The sequence below is a fragment of the Rana temporaria genome, chromosome 4, assembly GCF_905171775.1.
Source record: "Rana temporaria chromosome 4, aRanTem1.1, whole genome shotgun sequence".
In the NCBI taxonomy this organism is placed as follows: Eukaryota; Metazoa; Chordata; class Amphibia; order Anura; family Ranidae; genus Rana; species Rana temporaria.
In genome coordinates this window covers 332,502,994-332,528,632 of record NC_053492.1, presented here as the reverse complement: position 1 = coordinate 332,528,632, position 25,639 = coordinate 332,502,994, and the positions used below count along the sequence as shown (strand labels likewise).

General features: G+C 46.4%; 1 protein-coding gene across 2 annotated transcripts in view; it reads right to left on the bottom strand.

The window, feature by feature from the left end:
- The window catches only part of ARID4B (AT-rich interaction domain 4B), an 897,525-nt gene that overhangs the window by 617,851 nt on the left and 254,035 nt on the right, over positions 1-25,639 (bottom strand). For both annotated transcript variants that reach the window (XM_040350731.1, XM_040350732.1), the window contains exon 5: positions 19,957-20,047. In XM_040350731.1, the coding sequence (XP_040206665.1) occupies positions 19,957-20,047 (91 nt within the window). The remainder of the gene's footprint in view (positions 1-19,956; positions 20,048-25,639) is intronic.

Here is a 25,639-nt window from a genome sequence, read left to right as displayed (position 1 = left end):
TCGATCTGCTGGAATCCATCCCAGGGGAGAAATATCCGCGGAAACAGATCCGCTGGAGTGTACACACCATAGGATCTATCCGCTGAAACCCATTTGCTGGGATTTTTCAGCGGATGGATTCTATCGTGTGTATGGGGCCTTACTCAGTCATGCAACACTGTACCCATATGAAATTGTATTTTTTCCCACAAATAGCACTCTCTTTTGGAGGTATTTGATCACCACTAGGTTTTTTTTTTTTTTTGCGCTATAAAAGAAAAAAATTAACATTTTGTAAACAAATATATTTTTCTTTGTTTTGGTTATAAAAATTAGCAAAAAATGTTTCTTTATAAATTTTGCCCAAAATTTATACTACATATCATGGGTAAAAAATAAGCCAAATCAGTGTAAATTATTTGGTCTTTGTGAAAGTTATAGCCCACAAGCTATGGTGCTAATGAAAAAAGACTGAACATTATGTAAAAATAGGATTTTTATAACAGCTTACCTGTACAATCCTTTTCTTGGAGTACACCACAGGACACAAAGCCTTAAATCATTACATAATGGGTTGTATGGTCACCAGAGGTCATTGGACACTGGCACAACCAATCAAAGACAGTTTCCCTCCATATAACCCCTCCCATCAGGGAAGTAATTTAGTTTTGTAGCAAGCAATAAGGTTCCCATAAGAAGGGGGGGAACTTTGTGTCCCGTGGTGTACTCCAAAAACAGGATTTTACAGGTAAGCTGTTATAAAAATCCTATTCTCTTTATCGTACACCACGGGACACAGAGCCTTAAATCATTACATACGGTCGTGGCATTGTCTGAAAACACTAACAGGTCTTTTAAACTGAGCTTCTCCTGCAAAGCCAGGAGAGCTTTCCCTACAGCTAGTAGTTCCCTGAAATTCAAGGAGTACACCACAGGACACAAAGGCTTAAATCATTACATAATGGGTTGTATGGTCACCAGAGGTCATTGGACACTGGCACAACCAATCAAAGACAGTTTCCCTCCATATAACCCCTCCCATCAGGGAAGTAATTTAGTTTTGTAGCAAGCAATAAGGTTCCCATAAGAAGGGGGGGAACTTTGTGTCCCGTGGTGTACTCCAAAAACAGGATTTTACAGGTAAGCTGTTATAAAAATCCTATTCTCTTTATCGTACACCACGGGACACAGAGCCTTAAATCATTACATACGGTCGTGGCATTGTCTGAAAACACTAACAGGTCTTTTAAACTGAGCTTCTCCTGCAAAGCCAGGAGAGCTTTCCCTACAGCTAGTAGTTCCCTGAAATTCAAGGAGTACACCACAGGACACAAAGGCTTAAATCATTACATAATGGGTTGTATGGTCACCAGAGGTCATTGGACACTGGCACAACCAATCAAAGACAGTTTCCCTCCATATAACCCCTCCCATCAGGGAAGTAATTTAGTTTTGTAGCAAGCAATAAGGTTCCCATAAGAAGGGGGGGAACTTTGTGTCCCGTGGTGTACTCCAAAAACAGGATTTTACAGGTAAGCTGTTATAAAAATCCTATTCTCTTTATCGTACACCACGGGACACAGAGCCTTAAATCATTACATACGGTCGTGGCATTGTCTGAAAACACTAACAGGTCTTTTAAACTGAGCTTCTCCTGCAAAGCCAGGAGAGCTTTCCCTACAGCTAGTAGTTCCCTGAAATTCAAGGAGCGGTCTGTCTCCTCCGGCGACCAAGCTCCTTGGGCCTGCCAGCCCTGAGAATGCGCACCCCAGCCCCACAGACTAGCGTCTGTGGTAACCTTCACTGGAGCATGTTGCGCCCAGTTCTTCCCTCCCTGCAGGTGTTCTCACTGCTCCCACCAGGGGAGATTGAGAGAATCCTCCCTTGGAAGTTGAACTAGTTGATCCAGAGAATCCTTCCTGCGATCCCAATGGTGTAAGAGAAACACCTGAAGGGGTCTGGAGTGCAATTGGGCCCAGGAAACTCCTGGGATAGCTGCGGTCATTAAAGGGGTTGTAAAGGTAAACGTTTTTTTACCTTAATGCATCCTATGCATTAAGGTAAAAAAACATCTGACAGCACTGCCCCCCCCCCCCCCGAGCCCCCATTTTACTTACCTCATCCCTCGAAAGTCCCGGACGCGTGCTTGTCATTCTGTTCGGTTCCCAGCCTGGCCGTTGATTGGCTAGGATGGGCGGATTGATAGCAGCGCAGCCATTGGCTGGCGCTGCCGTCAATCACAGCGGATGACGCGGTGCGGCGGGGGGCGGGGCCGAGTGATACAGTTGGCGGCTATGGCCGCCGCTGTATCACGGGAGCGTGCTCGCAAAAGCTTTCCACCATGCTCGCTCCCTCGCATAAAGGTAGAAATCTTTTGCGAGGAGGAGCCGAGACAGCCGCCGAGGGACCCCAGAAGACAGCATTCGCTGCACAGTGGAGGTAAGAATAACATTTTTGTTATTTAAAAAAAATAAATTCTGCCTTTAGTGTTCCTTTAAACCTAATAACTGCATGACCTGCCGAAGCGAGCTCTGCGGGAGTTTCAAAACGTTCTCTTCGGGAAGAAAACAATTCTGAGCAACAGAGTCTATTAGATAACCCAGAAAAAGTATGTTCTGGGAGGGTACCAGACAAGACTTCCGTTGGTTGACTTTCCACCCTAGATCCTGAAAGGTCCGCAGAACCAACTGCAGATCTCAGATAAAGGATTCTTTGTCTCGGGCAAAGATCAGAAAATCGTCCAGATATGGGACGATCCTGATGCCCCGTACACACCATCACTTTATGTGATGAAAAAAAATTACGTTTTTAAAAACGTCACTTTAATTGACCGTGTGTGGGGGAAAACATCGTTTTATGTCTTCTAAAAAACGACCAAAAAAAATTGAAGCATGCTTCAATTTTATGTGTCGTTTTTCAAAACGTCAACTTTTACTTCACAGAAATTGACCCTGTGTAGTAAAAAACGTTGTTTAAAATGACGTTTTTTCACCCGCGCATGCCTAGAAGCTACTTATGAAGCAAGCTTCAATGGAAAAAGTGGTGAGAACGTAACCTCGCTTTGCTAGAACATTGTGAGAAAAACGATGGTGTGTAGGCAACTTCGTCTTTGAAAATTGAAGTTTCAAAAACGTAATTTTTTACTTCACAGAAAATGTCGTTTTTTTTCATCACATAAAGTGATGGTGTGTACGGGGCATTACACTTTGAATCCGAAAAAAGGCCATGACTTCTTTGTAAAAATTCTGGGCGCTGCCGAGAGACTGGAAGGGAGGGCATTGAACTGCCAATGACTCATCCCGTTTTCCATGAGAATCACAAATCTGAGGAACTTTCGGTGGTTCTGGCAGATTGGAACATGAAGATAAGCGTCCTGAAGATCCAGGGTAACCATAAATACCTCTGGCCATAATAGATTCCTCACAGTAAATGTTTTCCATCCGGAAACGTCTGTAGAGAATATACTTGTTCAGGGCGCTCAAATTGATGACCATCCGGAAGCCGCCGGAGGCTTTCTGAACCAGAAACACATGGGAATAAAATCCTTGAAATTTTTGATTTTCCCGGGACAGGGGAAATGACCCCTTCTGTTTCCCACATGGAAACTAGATTCAACATGGCTTGCTGTCTCTTGGTTTCTCGGCAGATGAGTAAGAAAAAATCTTTGGGGTGGAAGATTTTTGAATTCCAACCTGTAACACCTTTCCAATATTTGAAGGATAAAGGAATTGTCGGAAATCTTTTCCTATTCCTTGACGAAGTGGGACAACCTTCCCCCTACCCCTATCCTGGCATCACTGGGGAGTTTTGGAAGGGGCTGAAGCAGTAGAGAGAATCCCCTTCTTCTGCTTATCTTTGTTAAAAGACCACTTGTTCTTCGCCTGTTGTCTGTTGGTTCCAAAATTAGCTTTGTTTTGGAAACCACGAAAAGTCTTCTTATTGTGTGGCTTAATCTTTTGAGAAGAAGGAAAACGATAGCTCACCTCAGAGGAACGAGCTAGGACCTCCTCCAAGGAGGAACCAAATAAGAGCTTGCCTTCAAAGGGAATGTCGCAGAGCTTGTTCTTGGAGACCAGGTCCCCCTCCCAAGCCTTAAGCCAGATTGCTCGTCTGGCTGAATTAATGAGAGCAGACGACCTTGCTGTAGCTCTCACAGAAGCTGCAGCCGCATCAGCTAAGAAGGCTACTCTTTTAGCAATGAGTGGGAGGGACTCCCTAATCTCCTCTTTGGGGCTGTCAGATGAAAGGAGCCTGTCCAGACACTGAACCCATACATCTAGATTCCTAGCCACACAGGTGGATGCTACAGCTGGACCCAAGGATAAAGCTGAAGCATCCCAGACCTTACATAGCAAAGACTCTGCCTTCCTATCCATATGCTCCTTCAGGACCCCTGAATCTTCAAAGGACAGGTCTAACTTTTTAGAAACCTGAGACATAGGGGCATCTAGTTTAGGACATTTAAAGAAAGTTTCCTCAATTTCAGATCGAAAAGGAAATCTTCTTTTGTGCCCTTTAGATTGGAACATTGAAACTCCTTTCCGGATCTTTCCATTCTGACAGAATAATATCCTTAAGAGACTGGTGGACCGGAAAAGTCCTTGACTTCCGCTCCTGAAGCCCCCTATACATTTTATCCTGCACAGATTGGATTTGCTGCAGCATCTCAATCTGCTCAGAGGCATAAATTGATTTCAAAAGCTCATCAATTTCCTCAGCTGGAAAAAGAAAAACTTAGGGTTACCTGCCTCCCCCACTGATACGGAATCCCCATCAGATGAGGAGCTCGGGTTCTCCCCTTCTTCCGGATCTGAGGCATGGTGAGAATCACTGATCTCGGACCGAGGAGATGGTCTAAATGACGGTTCTAGGGTCCCGGGCCCAGAGGAAGAAGGTCCCAGACCCGCTGCCCTGTCACTGAATGACCGGAAGGAGGCTACCACCTCCTTCATAGAAGATAATAGCTCTTTAAAAGAGGAAGTCTCTAAACTAGCCCTAGATGGAAAACAATCTTCACAAAAAAGTTTTTTTATATCCATCAGGCAGCCTGGCTCTACAGTTTCCGCATTTCATATTCATCTGTCTATCCTAGAAAAAGAACAGAAACAAGCCATAAGAAAGAGGCAGGCCCATACCCCAAAAAAGGACCCCTGCTGCATAAACACAGACAAGGGCTTGCCTTGGAGGCAGTATGGGAACCAGAGGCTGCCGATGGCTCCATCCGAGCGGGTGCTCCCTCCTCAGGCCTATCTTCAAGCTTCATTGGTGAGTGGTGAACGGCCGAAGAGAAAAGGCTGCTGTACCAGGCAGCATGTCTTCAGTGTACTGCGCCATAGCCTTATGAACACGGTGCCGGAAGATGAGTCATGTGACTTCTGGTTCCGGCACCATCTTGCCGCGTCACCGGAAGTCCTCCGACACCATCTTGGTACATCTCAGTGAAGCCGAGGAAGACAAGGTTTCCACCAGCAGCTGGGGAGAACCTGAAGGAAGTTGCCATTTTACCCTGCAGGTGAGGCAAGGAACATTCAATAATGGGGAACCCTTCTGACCAGAAACGGGGACTGAATGCATCCGGGACTCAGCCACAACCAGTACTGCCGCACAGTTTACCTGGAAACTTCCTGTTTGGGAAAACAAGCACCTGCATTCATCTCTGCAAGACACAGCAGCTGCTACAAGTGGACTTCACCAACACGGCCAAGAGACTGACTGTCCTATGGAACAGGGCCGGACTGGCCTACCGGGATAGCGGGAAAATTCCCGGTAGGCCGCTTGCTTTTGCCTGCTGTACTGCCTTTCAATCAAATGCAATCAGTGACGGGCCGTAGCCGCGGCCGCCATCGCCGCCGCTCTTATCAATTCGCAGGGGTGACGGCTGCACTGAGTTCCCTGACCCTAGGGCGGCTTTTGCATCAGACTGTCACTGCGCCGGTAGTTAAAAGCAGCCGCGCGGGCCGGCGTGTTGCAGCCGCCGTGCTCGCCGTCGCACTTCCCTAGCTAATCAGTGAGCACTGAGCAGCATCACTGATCATGTGTCTAAGGGGAGGAGCCGAGCAGAAGAAACAAACATCGGGACTAGTTCCATCGTCCCGTGCGGCGCCAGCAGAGCCCACAATGTCTCTTCAGGGTCACGAGTGAAGGGAGAGCAGCAGGGCAGAGGAGAAGTGAACGGTGTCGCCACCCTGGAGCACAAGGTGAAGAAATAGACATTCTCTAATATTAGAGGGGACGGACAGAATAGGACAATTGCAGAGTTGCAGAGGGGGGGTTGTGTAATACAATGTACAGGAGGGAGGGGTGATCGGATGGGGAAGGGGAGTAATGTTTCTGTATCCCAGTGCCCCCCCCCTGTACTCTCCTCCCTCATCCCAGTGTCCCCCCTGTATTTCCCTCCCTCATCCCAGTGTCCCCCCTGTACTCCCCTCCCCCATCCCAGTGTCCCCCCTGTACTCCCCTCCCCCATCCCAGTGTCCCCCCTGTATTTCCCTCCCTCATCCCAGTGTCCCCCTGTACTCCCCTCCCCCATCCCAGTGTCCCCCCCGTGATCTCCTCCCTCATCCCAGTGTCCCCCCCCCCTCATCCAAGTGTCCCCCCCTGTGATCTCCTCCCTCATCCCAGTGTCCCCCCTGTGATCTCCTCCCTCATCCCAGTGTCCCCGCTGTGCTCCCATCCCAGTGTCCTCCCCGTACTCCTCTGCCCTATCCCAGTGTCGCCCCCTGTACTCCCCTCCCCCATTCCAGTGTCCCCCCCATACTCCCTCCCCATACTCCCCTACCAGCTTTCACACTGGAGTGGTGCGCTGGTAGGACATAGAAAATTCCTGCAAGCAGCATCTTTGAGGCAAAGTAGGAGCGGCTCCTAAAGCACCCCTGCACACGCTAGCGGCTGAATAGTGCCGCTAAAAATAGCGGCGCTTTACTGCCGATGCCCCCACCGCCCCAGTGTGAAAGAGGCCTTAAAGTGGAGGTTCCCCTAAAAATAAACTTTTAACATTGCATTTATGAGATTAATGACAATTAGAATCGGCTGTTTTTTTAAAGAAAATACGTCCGTACATACCGTTTCCTATATGTGTTCTCACCGCCGCTTCCGGGTACGATGGTCGGGGCTGGGCGTTCCTAATTGACTGACAGGCATACGACCGACGCATACAGCGCGTCACAAGATGCCGAAAGAAGCCGAACGTCAGTGCGGCTCTATACGGCGCCTGCGCACCGATGTTCGGCTTCTTTCGGCACGTATTTTTTTTAAAAAAAAACAGCCGATTCTAATTGTCATTAACCATCACAGTGCCACTGCCAGCGAGTGTGACCTGTATGTGTACCACTGTCTGATGTTCCATTCCACTCTGCCTTTCTGCCCAGTGCTGTGCCCATGATACACCGCACCATTCCTCTGCATTTATGGGTGCTGGTATTGCCGCATTTATGGGTGCTGGTATTGCCGCATTTATGGGTGCTGATATTGCCGCATTTATGGGTGCTGATATTGCCGCATTTATGGGTGCTGATATTGCCGCATTTATGGGTGCTGGTATTGCCGCATTTATGGGTGCTGGTATTGCCGCATTTATGGGTGCTGGTATTGCCGCATTTATGGGTGCTGGTATTGCCGCAATATTAATGGGTGCTGGTATTGCCGCAATATTAATGGGTGCTGGTATTGCCGCATTTATGGGTGCTGGTATTGCCGCATTTATGGGTGCTGGTATTGCCGCATTTATGGGTGCTGGTATTGCCGCATTTATGGGTGCTGATATTGCCGCATTTATGGGTGCTGATATTGCCGCATTTATGGGTGCTGGTATTGCCGCATTTATGGGTGCTGGTAATGCCGCATTTATGGGTGCTGATATTGCCGCATTTATGGGTGCTGATATTGCCGCATTTATGGGTGCTGGTATTGCCGCATTTATGGGTGCTGGTAATGCCGCATTTATGGGTGCTGGTATTGCCGCATTTATGGGTGCTGGTATTGCCGCAATATTAATGGGTGCTGGTATTGCCGCAATATTAATGGGTGCTGGTATTGCCGCATTTATGGGTGCTGGTATTGCCGCATTTATGGGTGCTGGTATTGCCGCATTTATGGGTGCTGGTATTGCCGCATTTATGGGTGCTGATATTGCCGCATTTATGGGTGCTGATATTGCCGCATTTATGGGTGCTGATATTGCCGCATGGGTGCCGATATTGCCGCATTTATGGGTGCTGATATTGCCGCATTTATGGGTGCTGGTAAGGCCATATTTATGGGTGATAAGGCCGCAATTATGGGTGCTTATATTACTGCAATCTTGGGTGGTTTTTTTTGTTATGGTTATCTGAAAGATGGGTTTCAAATGTTTTCACAGGGGCGCAGTTTCAGTAGAAACGCCTCTCTCTCGCCGTTGCACCCTCTCTCTCTCTCTCTCGCCGTTGCACCCTTTCTCTCTCTCATCGTTGCACCCTTTCTCTCTCTCATCGTTGCACCCTTTCTCTCTCTCTCATCGTTGCACCCTTTCTCTCTCTCTCATCGTTGCACCCTTTCTCTCTCTCTCATCGTTGCACCCTTTCTCTCTCTCATCGTTGCACCCCTCTCTCTCACCATTGCAGCCCGGCCCCTCTCTGGCTCTCTCATGGATTTCTCTCTTTTTTTTTTGGGCTGGTATATTAATGCTTTGGGGCTGGTATGAAATTATTTCCAGGGCTGGTTTTCATTCCCAGTCCGGCCCTGCTATGGACCCCATCTTTATGCCTAAATACAGTAACTTCTATGTGAGTAACTTGATGCTGTTTATACATTAAAAGTTTACAGTCTTTTCTAAGTGGCGCCTGTTGTTGTTTTCTTTCTGTTACAACCAGTACTGGATGCTGCCAAAGAAGGGGGGTCTGCCAACCACAGTTACCAGGCTTAAGGAAAAACAAAAAACGTGTTGGTGCTCCTGGAGGTTCTGGAAACACAAAACAACTGAAGGTCAGAGGAAAGGGAGGGGCCTTTTAAATTGTATCTGATTTGTGTTTCCTGTAGAGGGCGGAGCCAATCATTTCTCAAGTAGCTGTCCTGGAAGGTGAGGGGGAAAAAAAACTCAGGGCCAGATCCACAGTGAGAGTACGCCGGCGTATCTACTGATACGCCGGCGTACTTTCAAATTTCCCACGTTGTATCTTTAGTTTGAATCCTCAAACCAAGATACGACGGCATCTGGGTTTGATCCGACAGGCGTACGGCTTCGTACGCCTTCGGATCGTAGATGCAATACTTCGGCGTTCGCTGGGTGGAGTTCGCGTCGTTTTCCGCATCAGGTATGCAAATTAGCTATTTCCGACGATCCACGAACGTACGCGCGGCCGTCGCATTCTCTTACGTCGTCTCTAGTCGGCTTTTTCCGGCGTATAGTTAAAGCTGCTTTTATGCGGCGTATAGTTAGATTTGCCATGTTAAGTATGGCCGTTGTTCCCGCGTCGAAATTAGAATTTTTTCTTTTTTTTGCGTTAGTCTCTGTGAATCGGAATGTACGTAAGTCCCGTGTAAGTTAAAAAAATGACGTCCTAGCGACGTCATTTAGCGCAATGCACGCTGGGAAATTTCGGGATGGCGCATGCGCAGTTCATTCGGCGCGGGGACGCGCTTCATTTAAATGAAACCCGCCACCTAATCGCCGATTTGAATTCCACCGCCAGAGATACACTACGCCGCCGTAACTTACGGCGCAAATTCGTTGTGGATTTGAAAGTAAGTTACAGCGGCGTAGCGTATCTCTGATATGCTGCGCCAATCTATTTGTATGTGGATCTGGCCCACAGTTCTTTACTCCCTCCAGTGGCGGCTTAAAAAATTACACCCACTCTAAATAGCAAAAGTCCTTGGGCCAGATTCATCAAGAGATACGACGGCGGATCTCCTGATCCGCCGTCGTATCTCTGAGATCCGACGGTCGGATCTATGCGACTGATTCATAAGAATCAGTTCCGCATAGATCTCCCTTAGATCCGACTGGTGTAAGTGACTTACACCGTCGGATCTTAGGCTGCAATCTCCGGCCGGCCGCTAGGTGTCGCCTCGGTCTTTTACGCGTCGGATATGCAAATGAGGAGAACCGCCGATTCAGAAACGAACGCCCGCCCGTCGTTTTTTTTTTACGTCGTTTGCGTTCGTCTTTTTCCGGCGGATAGTTACCCCTGCTATATGAGGGGTAGCTAATGTTAAGTATGGCCGTCGTTCCCGCGCCGAGTTTCAAATTTTTACGTCGTTTGCGTAAGTCGGTCTGGAATATGGATGGCCGCAATTGACGTTGCCGCCGAAAACAATGACGTCCTAGGGACGTCATTTGGAGCATGCACACTGGGAAATTTCGCCGGCGGCGCATGCGCAGTTAAATCGGCACGGGAACGCGCCTGATTTAAATTGTACACTCCCCCTAGCCGCGGGGGGAGTTACGATCCGCCGGTGCAAGTTTCGAGGTAAGTGCTTTGTGAATACTGCACTAGCCTCGCAAAATTGCACCGGCGGATCGTAAATCACATAGATTACGCGGATCTAAAGATCCGCTAATCTATGTGAATCTAGCCCCTTAAGTTTAAAACTTAGTATTTTTTCCTAACTTACCTTGTCCCCACCGCAGGTTCTCTGTCAGGCAGATACCAATCTTCCCCCATCTCGGCGGGGTCTGTGTGCCAACCTTCAGGGGCATGGGTTCCTACTTAAAGGAGACCTCTTCCCTGGGCCTTGTAAAAGACTCTTACCAGGACTTTTAGCGTATAGAGCAAAAGTGCTGGACCCCAGAGCCCAGTCCTCCGGAGAGAGACATTACAGGCAAAACCTCATACATGAGGTCCGGATACCATCCAGTTTTGGCGTAATAAAATTATAATTACACGTCTTGGATGGACATACACCATAGCTCTCTACCCTCATAGGGCTTCTTAGGCAGAGCTTTCGTCAGCACATTTTCCTTGCATCCAACACCTTAGACACTGGAGGGCAACTGTCTTTGATTGGTTGTGCCAGTGTTCAATCACCTCTGGTAACCATACAACCCATTATGTAATGATTTAAGGCTCTTTGTCCCATGGTGTACAATAACGCTAATGTAAACATGGCTAAACTGGCGTTTTTAGCACTGCTGTTTTTAGGAATTATTTTTTATTAAATTTTTTTACATAATTGTCATAATAAACAGGTTATTTCTCTTGCACATCATATGCATACTACAAAGTACACCCCAAAAGTATGGTGATACCAAATGTGAGAGATTTTTACACAGCTTGGCCACATCCAGAGGACCAAGATGGTCTTTTGTTTATATATCTACAGGATTTTTACCAGGTCGATATCAATCTCGTAGAAGATACTGCCTTTGGCCTCAGCGTATTACAAATAGCAGAGTAGGTCCTTCTTTGGTGGCAGTTTCTATGATGGTGTCTCCATCCCCTCAGGGGCTTTGCTTTGGGAAATTCCAGATGGTAATTACTATAGCTGCTCTGTGTCCCGTGATGTTCAATGAAGAAAAAAGTTTTTTTTATACAGCTTACCTGTAAAATACCTTTCTTGGAGTACATCAAGGGAGCAGCTATAGTAATTACTATCTGGGTTATACGCCACCTATAGGTGAATGAACACTGGCACACCAAAAAGACAGGAAGGCCCCCTCTAATATAACCCCTCCCATACCGGATGTACCTCAGTTTTGTAGCAAGCAATTCCCAAAAGAGGGGAGGAACCTCTGTGTCCTGTGATGTACTACAAGAAAAGGATTTTACAGGTAAGCTGTAGGAAAAATCTGTTTTTCTTTATCGTACATCACGGGACACAGAGCAGCTATAGTAATTACCATCTGGGATTTCCCAAAGCAAAGCCCCTGAGGGAAGGGAGACACGAAACATATGGTAGACCACGAAACATATGTCGGAGGCAGTCTGACTTTCCTGCTCCCCAGCTGATCCCGCACATAGACGCTACAGCTGGCAATAAGACTCCCCGCACAGCGGACGATTTCTGCAGTCGCAAAGCCAGAGTCATATCCAGCGCATGCCATCCTAGTGCCGGGCTGGCACCTACCAAGTAAGGGGCCATTCAGCCACTTTGTTTTTATGTATTTTAATAAACGATAATGCACTATCAGTTCCCTTTTGTTTTTGAATCCTGAGATACGATTGAGCCAATCACAGCAGTCTGAATAGATGGTGTCCAAGTGTGCAGGCACATTAACCTGTTCAGCTCAACAGACCATCCTTTTTAATTAAAGGGGTCCACACCCTCTGGTAAGAGTTTTGCAAATCAGAACACATCGGGTGAAGCTGTAATTAGTTGGTGATGGCTGTATGATTTCTCACCGCGTATCGTATGATCACTCATTTCATCGGGAAATTACACCTTATGGACTGCACTAATTAGAGTGCCAAAGAGAGACACTTTATTTATTTTTCGTTCATAGCATTTTTGTGCACATTCACGGGATCGTGAAATATTTATATTTTTTCAGCATTTTAATTCACAATATTTAGCACTCTATTGTCTTTATATAGTTATCTATCGCATTGTGTTTTTTTATTCTTTTTGTCACAGGAGTGTTTAATATAGTTAATTTATCAGACCTACTGAGAGGTCCCCCTTTTTCGTGTGAGGGTATCTTCATCAGTGAGTCCACCAGTCCCTAACAATATATATATGCTCTTATGTAGAGCCTTGATATTTGATGCATTGTATAATGTGTTGCTATATATATATATATATATATATATATATATATATAAATATATATATATATATATATATATATATATATATATATATATATATTTATGGTCGTTACCCTCTGACCGAGAGAGATGTGGATCACATAAACACGCGACAAGACTTACAACATAAATAGACCTGAAGTGTGCCTTGGTGGTCTGGTCAGTATGCCAAGAAAAGGGGGCATACCCAAGGTAAGTAATGGGTAGTTAATTGAAGAAGGACATGCTGAGAAGTGCCCTGAAAAAGGGAAGGGCGGGAGGGTGTCGAATGCGATTGAATGCGCAGACTCACGGACATGAGGTGAGCTGGGAAGAGTCGGCCCAGTGACGTGTAGTACTGCACACTGAACCGACAAAGAGCATGTGTGAGTGGGCTGTTTAAATACCCTCCGGGCTCCTCCCATAAACTCAGGCCACCATACTGGCCTTCTTATTTATGGTCGTTACCCTCTGACCGAGAGAGATGTGGATCACATAAACACGCGACAAGACTTACAACATAAATAGACCTGAAGTGTGCCTTGGTGGTCTGGTCAGTATGCCAAGAAAAGGGGGCAAAAGACTCAGATAGGGAAATAGTTTATATTGATTTCTTGTATTTATTGAGCCAGCTTGGTAAAGGCTTGTGCCATACCTTCATGAGGATTTGGGATGTATGTGGCAAAACAAGGAGACTTCCATCAGCCTGGTATCTTGATTACGTAGTCTGGTACTCCCTGTTGGGAGGCAACTGAGACTGCTCCAATTCGGAAAGAATGTCCAGAGAACTGACTGGGGTTTGAAGCCCAAGTTACTTAGGAGGATTCTGACATGCTTGACACACTGGCTGAAACTCAGGGAGCTGGTTTAGAAAGGGTAGCAACGAGCTACCATCAGATTGGCTGGGTAGATGGAGCAGTAGTGGGTCGAGCACCGTCACTGGGCGTCAGGCGTTGTCAGTCTGAAACAGGTTGATGTCAACCCCAGGGGCCTGTTTGTTGCGTTTGCAGACTGTGAGAGTGTAGTGGTTCGAAAGCGAGTCGGGTGGCGTCGGAGAAGTGTGTGACTGCCGGAGCCGCTGACTAAATTCACTAGGTTGAAGGGAACCGTAGAAGGCCTGGTAGATGGCTGTTGGGTGACTAGACTGGGCAAAGCCCTAAACAGGGAACGAGTAAGGATTTTAGACATGTCCCTAAAGAGGGGACTCTTGAAAGGTAGGCGCTTGCCACTGACTACAGGTTGGTGCTTCTGTATGCCCTGTAGGAGGGACTTGACTGCATGGGCTCGAGAATACTGACGGTTTACTGGGGTCCTGCAGGGACAGGAAATGCTGGATGCCATCTAGATATGGCGTGATAGTATTGAGAAATGGTCAGCTGCATGTGGCAATACGATATGAAGGCTAGGATGTGTTCAACATAGGATGTTGCCTATTGCTGCTCCGGGGCAAGGGGCCAAAAATTTGTGATTAGTGTTCCAAGCAGTGCGATAGGCCTTCAGTGTGTTGCGTGCCAAGGAGTGGTAAATAAGTTGGATTGCGTTGGCGAGATGCGACTTCAGTCCATCGTCAGCAATGTCCATGGTGGGACAGGGATAGTTGTTGGGTCGGCTCCAGGCTCTTGCTGGAAAAAACATCCATTCCAAGGTTGGAATAGGAAAGCGCATCAGCTGCTTTTTGCATTTGCCTGGAAAAGGTCTACATAAGATATTAACTGGTGACGGAGTGACAGCTGCGCGAGCCTGCGCAGGAAGTGATGGGGAGTGACTTAGATCTATCTTAATTGAGGATGTCGGCTGTGGCCTGATTGTCTGTGGTGAAGAACAGTGTCTGTCCTGTTCAAGTGTGGTCCCAGACCTGGGCAGCTGCCACGATGGGGTGCAGCACGAGGCGTGATGAAGACTGGGTGAAGCAAAAATTTAAGAGAATTTCTGGGGACCAAGTTATGGAGAACCAGTGGCGGCCTAAAAATGGCTGCCAAAGCCTTTGGTGGCTCGGCTGACACTGCCGGGATGAAGATTGAAATGATGTTCTATCAGGTGGGGAAGTTGTCCCACATAGCTAAGTCTGCTACTGATGCTTGGTCTAGTTTGAGAACTTGGACTGGATCTTGCATTGGTGTGAGAAAATCAAGACAATACACAGGTGCTCAACAAGACGATATACGTGCACTCGCAGGCCAACGTGCACTCGCAGGCCAACGTGCACTCGCAGGCCAACGTGCACTCGCTGGTGCTGGATGAAAACCTGAACTAACCGCAGGGAAAAACTGAGAAAATATGAGTGGCCCGCGTGCCACTGAAGATGAATGGCCAACTGGGTGCCACTGTGTGTTTGTGTGGCTGAGGTGGCTGAGGTGTGTTTGCAAGTTTAGTTTGTATTCGGGTTTGCACGTAGGTGCGTGCCGCTAAGTGTTTTATACTACTGCAGACAATATTGTGCGGTTGCAAGGGTGTCAGTGAGTGTCAGGTTGCTGGGACGATATTGTGTGGTGGCAGGGGCCTTGAGTATGAAGGTTTGATGGTATTGGTGGTTGCAAGGGTCTCAGTTGTTTGCTGAGACGATATTGCATGGTTGCAAAGGTGTCGATGATTATGAGGTTTGTTTTGAGATGGCATGGTGTGGTTGCACAGGTCTCAACAAGTGAGGGGTTGCTGAGACGATGTTGCGTTTTGCAATGGTCTCAAATGAATGTCGGCCGCTGAGACAACTTTGTATGGCTGCAAGGGTCTAAATGGGTGTCAGGTTGCTGAGACGATATTGCATTTGCAATGGTCTCAAATGAGTGTCAGGTTGCTAAGATGACTTTGTATGGCTGCAAAGGTCTGAACGGGTGTCAGGTTGCTGAGATGAGATTGTGTGGTTGCAAAGGTCTAGAAGGGTGTGAGGTAGCTGAGATGATATTACATTTAGCAAGGGTCTCAAATGAGTGTCAAGTTGCTGAGACAATATTCCCCTTTATTTTAATTTTTTATTTTTATGAAAACGACTGTGAATGAAATGCTGGTAAACATGAGTTACCGCATCTGGCAGTGTTTACAAGCTGTTACAGGCATTGGTGTTTCGAATGCGTTTCGAATGCCTCTGAACATCCGTCTGAACCCATTTTTTTTTTTTTACCAACAGCAGTGTACATGAGGCCAAAGATGATTTGTCTGGCTGCAAGGGTCTCAATGAATGCCAGGTTGCTGGGGCGAGACTGTATGGTCACAAAGGTCTTTGACGAGTGGGAGGTTGCTCAAGACAGTATTGCGTGGTTGCAAGAGTCTTGATGAGTGTGGGGCTGCTGAGACGGTATTGTGTTTGCAAGGGTCTGAACTATGGTGTGAGGCTGCTGAGACGGTATTCCGTGGTTGCAAGGGCCTTGATGAGTGTGGGGCTGCTGAGACGGTATTGTGTTTGCAAGGGTCTGAACTATGGTGTGAGGCTGCTGAGACGGTATTCCGTGGTTGCAAGGGCCTTGATGAGTGTGGGGCTGCTGAGACGGTATTGTGTTTGCAAGGGTCTGAACTATGGTGTGAGGCTGCTGAGACGGTATTGCGTGGTTGCAAGAGTCTTGATGAGTGTAGGGCTGCTGAGACGGTATTGCGTTTGCAAGGGTCTGAACTATGGTGTGAGGCTGCTGAGACGGTATTCCGTGGTTGCAAGGGCCTTGATGAGTGTGGGGCTGCTGAGACGGTATTGCGTTTGCATGGGTCTCAACAATGGTGTGAGGCTACTGAGATGGTATTGTGTGGTTGCAAGAGTCTTGATGAGTGTAGGGCTGCTGAGACGGTATTGCGTTTGCAAGGATCTCAACAATGGTGTGAGGCTGCTGAGACGATTTTGCATGGTTGCAATGGTCTCAAGAGGTGTCAGGTTGCTGGGCCGAGATTGTGTAGTGACAATTTTTTTTTTTTTGCGTTTTGTAAGGGTCATGTGTTGCAAGGGTCTTAACAAGGGTATCAGGCTGCTGAGACAATTTTGTGTGCTTGCAAGAGTCTCCATGAGTGTGGGGCTGCTGACACGGTATTGCGTTTGCAAGGGTCTCAACAAGGGTGTCAGGCTGCGGAGACAAATTTTGCGTGCTTGCAAGAGTCTCCATGAGTGTGGGGCTGCTGAGACGGTATTGCGTTTGCAAGGGTGTCAGGCTGCTGAGACAATTTTCTGTGCTTGCCAGAGTCTCCATGAGTGGGGGGCTGCTGAGACGGTATTGCGTTTGCAAGGGTCTCAAGAAGGGTGTCAGGCTGCGAAGACTAATTTTGCGTCGTTGCAACGGTCTTAACAGGTGTCAGGTTGCGGGGCTGAGATTGTGTGGTGGCAATTATTTTTTTTTTCTGCACTTTTATATTTCTTTTAGCGTTTTTTTTTTTTTTTTGCGTTTTTTTTTTTTATTTTATTTTTTTTTTGCGTTTTTATTTTTTTTGTTTTGTAAGGGTCATGTGTTGCAAGGGTCTTAACAAGGGTGTCAGGCTGCTGAGACGATTTAGTGTGGTTGCAAGAGTCTCGATGAGTGTGGGGCTGCTAAGACGGTATTGCGTTTGCAAGGGTCTTAACAAGGGTGTCAGGCTGTGGAGACGAATTTTGCATCGTTGCAACGGTCTCAACAGGTGTCAGGTTGCTGGGCTGAGATTACGTGGTGGCAATAGTTTTTTTTTTTTTTTTGCGTTTTATATATTTTTTTCCTTTTTGCGTTTTTTTTTTTTTTTTTTTTTTGCATTTTGTAAGGGTCATGTGTTGCAAGGGTCTCAGCAAGGGTATCAGACTGCTGAGATGATTTGCATGGTTGCAAGGTCTCAATCAATAAGAATTGGGTTACTGAGAAAGGATAGAAACACCTGGTTTGTTTGTACCTTAAGCAAGCAGGATAAGGTAGAAGGACAACGCCTGTTTGGATCGTAGGTTCCATAGGGGCCACTAATGAACGATATGGGAGACAACGAATGGTAGCAAATTGATAGAACATAAAGAATGTAATAACAAATCTTACTTGCGACAGTGGGCCATGCGAGTGAGTTTGCGGCGGACTGTGGCTGGAGTGAAACATGTCGGGAACGTGTAGCGTGATGCCGTGCATGGGGCAAAACAAGGAGGTTTGGTGTAGAAAATAGAACACGAGAAGTGCGTATCAATGCTTTGTAAGCTCCACTGCGGGAACCAAACATATGGTACAGGTGACACCATGAGTGGCCACAAATTTGACATGACAAACAAACTAACGAATCCTACCTGGGACAGTGAACGTGCGACTGGGTTTGCTTTGGTCTGGAGTGGATGTGCAACACATCCCAAGAGTGTGGTGTGGCGCCATGCATGACACACAGGCAATAACTTTGGTAAATAAATGAGAGAGAAGAGCCGCGTACAAGCAATTCGTAAGTTCCGCTGTGGGAACTAAAACACACGACATGGGGGAAACAATGAATGACAACGGTAGAAAGTATGCAATGTATCTGATACAAAATGGTTGTAAAATGCATGAAATGAATCCGATACGAATTGATAGTAAGGAGTATTGAACGAATCTGATACGAATTGGTTGTAGAGTGTATGCTACCCCTTGCTTTGAAACCGAACACCTACCAACCACCCATCCCCCCAGGCTAATCAAGTGCAGAGAAGGCACCATGTGAGTCCAATTACCACCTCAATCTGCCAAAGAACCCATACAAACACATGTCAATCTCCAAATGGATTTACAAATGAATCGTATATTTGGCAGAAGGAAGTTACAAATGTACTATGCCTGAGCCGAATGATGTTGGAACATAAGCAAAAGTAACTCAGGCAGATTTTTTCCCAAAAGGGATGCAGGATAGGAAGCATAACGAATTGTAAGATTGCACAAGATTCGAAAAGGTTTGAATCCTACCTGCGACAGTAAGCGGGAACCGCCGGCGAAGACCACGAAGGGAAAAGCCGCAAAGCGCTTGCGATGTCGAATGCGATTGAATGCGCAGACTCACGGACATGAGGTGAGCTGGGAAGAGTCGGCCCAGTGACGTGTAGTACTGCACACTGAACCGACAAAGAGCATGTGTGAGTGGGCTGTTTAAATACCCTCCGGGCTCCTCCCATAAACTCAGGCCACCATACTGGCCTTCTTATATATAGCAACACAATATACAATGCATCAAATATCAAGGCTCTACATAAGAGTATATATATATATATATATATATATATATATATACACACACACACATACATACATACCATACAAATAAATGAACACTATCTCTGAAAAAGTGAAGACGGTGAAGATCATTAGCAGGTAAGCAGAAGTGAAGACTAAAGTCCGTTATCAAAGAAAAGCAGAGAGATCTCAACAGCTTGAAATGCTCATCCTCTTCCACCAGAACCACCACTCGTGAAGATAGATCGGGGTCTAAATCCACCCCTGTTGTGATTGCTCTTACCAAATAATACTGTATACACAGCGTTGTATGAATTCAGACTGCCTCTCCACTTCTTCAGATTCAAAAGGGCACATAAGCGCATCCAGCAACTACAGCCATCTCTGCAGCCTGCAGTTCAATCTTCCCACCTGGACAGCCGCCTCTCCACCAGTGACGTCACTACTGTGGTGATCAGGCGCAGGATGATGACTTCACAGTACGCTCCTGTGAAGTCATTATCCTGCGCCTGATCACCACAGTAGTGACAATGGCTGCGCTGCTGTCAATCTATCCAATCAAGACCCCGTGCAGAGAGGGACAGCGCGCGTCTCCGCCGAGAGAAATGCAGGGCTCAGGTAAGTAAAACGGGGGGCCGATGACTGCCAGAAGTTTTTTCACCTTAATGCATTGGATGTATTAAGGTGGAAAAACACGAGGGTTTACAACCCCTTTTAGGTAAAAAAAATGTTTAGCTGTCAGCATCTCCCTTTTACTTAAATGAGCCCTCATTCAATCCAGCACCATGCACATCTGCAGCTCTTCTATCCCCTCACTTCGGTGTTTCCATGGCTTTGCTGGGGCACCAGGAGCCATTGGCTCCCAGTGCCGTCAATCAAAGCTAGTGACAAGGGAGCGGGTGTCGGGGGCCGAGTCCCACTGTCTGTGTCAATGGACTCAGCAGTGATGTTTGCGAGTACACACAAGTGGGAAGTTGGTTCCCATGGGGGCACTGGACAGAGAGAAGGGGCCAGGAGCCCCTGACGGGGCATCCGTAAAGAGGAAGTTTGCAGCTGCTCTGTGCAATTCCATTGCACTGAGCAGGTGAGTATAGACACGTTTGTTTTTTTAAAGTTACCTTTACAATCACTCAAATAAAAAAAAAAACACAGATTAATCTTACCGACTGTGTACCAGCTTGCATCAGTTAATTTATTAATAACCGCTTCCTGGTAAGTTCCATCTGGCCTTTTTATTTCTACCACAGCACCAATCTGTTAAAAAAAAGTAATACAATGCATGTTAAGTCTTGACCGTATATTTAAATTTTTTTAATACAAGGAACAGATTAAATGAAATCTGCACTATTAGCTACATTCAGTAAGAGTTAGGCCGGCGTATCAGTAGATACGCCGACCTAACTCGGAAACTGCGCTGTCCTAAGTTTAAGTGTATTCTCAAACAGAGATACACTTAAACCTATCTAAGATACGACGTCTTGCGCCGTCGTATCTTAGGGTGCAATATTTAGGCTGGCCGCTAGGTGGCGCTTCCATTGCGTTCGGCGTAGAATATGTAAATCACTAGATACGCCTATTCACGAACATACGTCCGCCCCTCGCATTAAAAAAACGCTGTTTACGTAAGGCATTTTCAGGCGTAAAGTTATTCCATCAAATAGCTGGTCTAGTAATGTTAAATATGGCCGTCGTTCCCGCTTCGAAATTTGAAAATTTTAAGTTGTTTGCGCAAGTCGTCCGTGAATAGGGCTGGAAGTAATTTACGTCCACGTCGAAACCAATACGTCCTTGCGGCGTACTTTGCTGCAATGCACACTGGGATATGTACATGGACGGCGCATGCGCCGTTCCTAAAAAAGGTCAATCACGTCAGGTCAACCCATATTAACCACTTAAGGACCGGACCAATATGCTGCTAAATGACCCATGGTCGCGTCGCTTTAACAGACAAGTGCGCGGTCGTGCGACGTGGCTCCCAAACAAAATTGGCGTCCTTTTTTCCCCACAAATTGAGCTTTCTTTTGGTGGTATTTGATCACCTCTGCGGTTTTTATTTTTTGCGCTATAAACAAAAATAGAGCGACAATTTTGAAAAAAATGCAATATTTTTTACTTTTTGCTATAATAAATATCCCCCAAAAACATATCTAAAAATTTATTTTTTCCTCAGTTTAGGCCGATACGTATTCGTCTACCTATTTTTGGTAAAAAAAATCGCAATAAGCGTTTATCGTTTGGTTTGCGCTATAAGCGTTTACAAAATAGGGCATAGTTTTATTGCATTTTTATAAAAAAAAAAATTTTTACTACTAATGGCGGTGATCAGCGATTTTTTTCATGACTGCCACATTATGGCGGACACTTCGGACAATTTTGACACATTTTTGGGACCATTGTCATTTTCACAGCAAAAAATGCATTTAAATTGCATTGTTTATTGTGAAAATGACAGTTGCAGTTTGGGAGTTAACCACAGGTGGCGCTGTAGGAGTTAGTGTTCACTTAGTGTGTGTTTACAACTGTAGGGGGGTGTGGCTGTAGGACTGACGTCATCGATCGAGTCTCCCTATAAATGGATCACTCGATCGATGCATCGCCACAGTGAAGCACGGGGAAGCCGTGTTTACATACGGCTCTCCCCGTTCTTCAGCTCCGGGGCGGCTATAAACGAATAGCCGCGCCGTCGTCCCGGATCGCTCCCCGAGGGAATCCGACCGCCGCAAGTACCGGGGGGGGGGTCCCGATCGGACCCCCGACCCACGTCTAGGCAGGCACGTACAGGTACGTTGATGTGCCTGTCCGTGCCATTCTGCCGACGTAAATGTACATGCGGCGGTCGGGAAGTGGTTCACATACAACACGCCCCCTCAGCCTAATTTGAATTAGGCACGCTTACGCCGGCCACATTTACGTTACGCCGCCGTAACTTAGCAGGCAAGTACTTTGGGCCAGATTCAGGTAGAAGTGCGGCGGCGTAACGTATCGTAGATACGTTACACCGCCGCAAGTTTTCATCGCAAGTGCCTGATTCACAAAGCACAAAGCTCCCGCGCCAGACCTACTGCGCATGCTCAGTTGCGCGATTCCCGTTGTGCTTTGCGGGCCGTGATATCATTTTTTCGAACGGCGGCGCGCGTAGCATTATTCCGTATTCCCGGACGGCTTACGCAAACAACGTTCATTTTTAAATTTCGACGCGGGAACGACGGCCATACTTTAGACAGCAATACGTTTGCTGACTAAAGTTAGGGCACCCAAAACGACGACTAACTTTGCGACTGGAAATTAGACTAGCGGTGACGTAGCGAACACGAAAATCCGTCGTGGATCGCCGCAACTCCTAATTTGCATCCCCGACGCTGGTTTACGATGCGAACTCCCCCCAGCGGCGGCCGCGGTACTGCATCCTAAGATCCGACAGTGTAAAACAATTACACCTGTCGGATCTTATGGATATCTATGCGTAACTGATTCTATGAATCAGTCGCATAGATAGAAACAGAGATACGACGGTGTATCAGGAGATACGCCGTTGTATCCTTTTTGTGAATCTGGCCCTTTGTGAATACAGTACTTGCCTAGCTAACTTACGGCCGCTTAGTGTAAATACGCCGCCGCTAAGATGCGCGCCCCTAGCTAAATCCAGCTATATGTCTTACAAATATGCAATTTTTCAGTTAAGTTTTCAAAAACAATGGTTTAAAATGTATTTACCACTTTTTCAGCCAAACTGGGATAACACCTGCTTGATATCTGTTACATGTCCCTATTCACATAGCATAACTTAACTTTGTATTTTCTATTTTTATTTTCTATTTTCCTTAAAAAAAATTCAGCTGCAATTTTATTGGCTGTCTGATATGAATTACTTTTGCACCTGTACTCTTCTGTATAGGTTTAGAGCAGGTGCCACAAGCGGTACGCAAAGCCTCTTTTGCCAGGACATGACTCGGTCCCCAATGGCAGAGCAGCGCAAGGAAGTGTCAGTGAAACACAGCTTCTGCCGCCCTAATGAATTCCAATCTCAGAATTCCTCTAGCCACATCCTCACTTAGGGGAAGGCACTGTGCCCCCTCATATTGTAATATATTTGGAAACATTGTTTGGATCTCTAACTTTGCTGTAGCTGCGATCGTCAGCTCTTGTGATGGGGAAGAGATTGGGTGCAGGTCTGCTAGGGGAGGGGGCGGTCCCTGTTTCCAGGAGGATAACTGTGATTGGCCACTGCTAAAGCCAATCACATGGGCGGTTTTTGAGTAGGGTTGCCACCTTATCCCTTTAAAACCGAACACATATTACACAGGTTCTGAGGCAAATTTTATGCAGATACGGCACTAAGTGAGTTTAATTTCCAACTTAACGAGCCACATTAATAGGTGTTTGGTTTTAAAGGGATAAGGTAGCAACCCTTTTTGTTAGGGGAGAGGGCTAGTGCAGACAATGCCGCTTTTCTTATTAGAAGACCGCAATGGCATCAGCTTATTGGAATGAACACAAACCCTCCCCATTTAGGAACCAGATTTTAAAGGGCATAGTAGAACATACAGCTCATTCTTAACAGAAACAGGTAAAAATCTGCAACAAAGTGTGTAAAATCCCTTCAATAAAATGGCCGCCATAATCCTTTTCTATTGGCTAAACAAGAGAGAAGACTGTCTTCTTGTACACAAACTCTGCTTTGCTAACCGGAAATAAGGTCTTTGATGACTCCTTGTGAGAGGGTGAAACGCGTTGATGTAATTTCTGGTTTTGAGTCCAAATGATGTCGCTTCCGGTTGTCGTGGAAAGTACGCTGGAGGCTGCAGTTCCTATTGCACTTCCTTGCTAATCCTTACGTGATTCAATCTTTTATTCTCTAAGTACCTATCCTAGTTTGTGCAATAAAGAATTGTCAAACTGTATTTCACCATTAGTCCCCTTCTTTATTGCTACTAAAGAGTTGCTCCGACCGGAGCGGCAATTAGTGTTGCATCTTTATGCAGAAACCAAACTTACCCTAGCGAGAGCCTGGAAAACGCCAATTCTCAGTTTTAGCCTAGGTTCACACTGCTGCGAATTCAAAATCGCGGTAAAATACGCAATTTTTACCGCGATTTCGCCGCGATTTCGGCCGCAATTTAATGTAAATCGCGGCCCAAAATCGCAAAAAGTAGTACAGGAACTACTTTTTGAAATCGCAGATGCGGCATCGCACTAATTAGGACAGTGCCATTGCCGACAATTGCCGCCGATTTGAGATGCGATTTGACATGTCAAATCGCATCTCAAATCGTTCCAAATCGTACCCAGTGTGAACCAGGGCTCAAAGTAGTCAAGCGGCCGACATTATGATCAATGAAAAATTAACGGCCACTCTACTCGGCACCCATGAAAAAGTCCTCAGTCTGGCAGCCCTGGCTATCCAATGCCTAACCGTCACACTTTGATAACCTCCTTATGTCAATCTTATAAATCTAAGTCACTGTTCCGAGGCTTCTATCCATCTCTTCCTTCTTCTCTTTTGCTACCCTTCCTGTGATCTTTCCCTTGTTTCAGGCTCACCCATTCTTCTCTTCCTTTAATTCTGTATTTCTTTTTTTTTTTTTTTTTTTTAATCCAACAAAGTTTTATTTAGTTTTCAGAGGTACAAGGCATACAAAGTCCCCTTAACATTGTGGGGAAAGAAAAAGGAACATCGATAAATACTCGCACAGAAATTTTAATCCAGAATAAGCCAACCATCCCCCCCAAACACCATAATCGTCTCCCTCGTATCATTTCACATGAACCACAACTCACCCAACATTAATGCCCAGTAGTCTATCAACCACCAAGTCCACCAGGGACAATTCTGGCACACCCAGCCATTTCGCCCATAACTTCTCAAACTTGTGGGCACTACCCCTATGCTGATATATAATTTTCTCCATTCTCAGCACTGTCCCAATGTTAGCAATCCATTCTGTCAAGGTCGGGGGAGCCTCATCCTTCCAGTGTACCATAATAAGTTTCCTTGTCTGGAACAAGAACCTATGTACAGCCTCCCTGCTATCCTCCTCCCATTCATACTCCTTCCAAAGCCCCCAAGAGACATGCCCTCGGGTCCCTTGGGAGAGATACGCTAAACGCTGAATTACCTGTATTCACCACACCCACCCAGTATGTGTGGAGCTTGGGACACCTCCACAACATATGGATCAGATCGCCATGATCTCTCTTGCACCTTGTACATGTAGGGTCAAGCTGTGAATTCATCCGATGAAGTCTGTGAGAGGTGTAGTAGGTCCGCAACAGTATATATAGCTGGGTGAGTCTTTGGGAAACATTCAACAAGCATTTACTCACTGCCCTGGAAAATCCTCATCCCACTGTTCACCATCTAACTGGTCCACGACTGTCTCCCACCTCTCCCTTATTGTCAGGGGATGCTGTTTCATCACAGACTGTAACAGAATGGCATAGCACTGGGATATAAAGTCCTTAGACGACCCAGCATCCCCCAAGAGATCAAACACAGGGGTCGGCAACAGGCACCATTCCGAGGAGCGACCCTGTGCCGCCACTGCATGCATCAATTGTAAATAAGAGAAGTGCATTGATTGTGGTAGGCCAAACGCCTCCCGCAAGTCAGTGAACGTGCGTAGTACTCCATGGCGGAATATGTGTGTAAGATGTGTGATCCCATATTTCTTCCATCTAGCCCCAGACTGTAACTTGGCCAGCTCAGTATGTGTCATTTTGCCATATAGGGCTGTACTCTGTATAGCCATCTGCATTCTGAATATATTTAACTTTATTCCACACCTTCTGGATCAAGCTAAAAGTAGGATACTTTTTATGCGGTTTAGCAAAGGCCTGTGCCTCCAA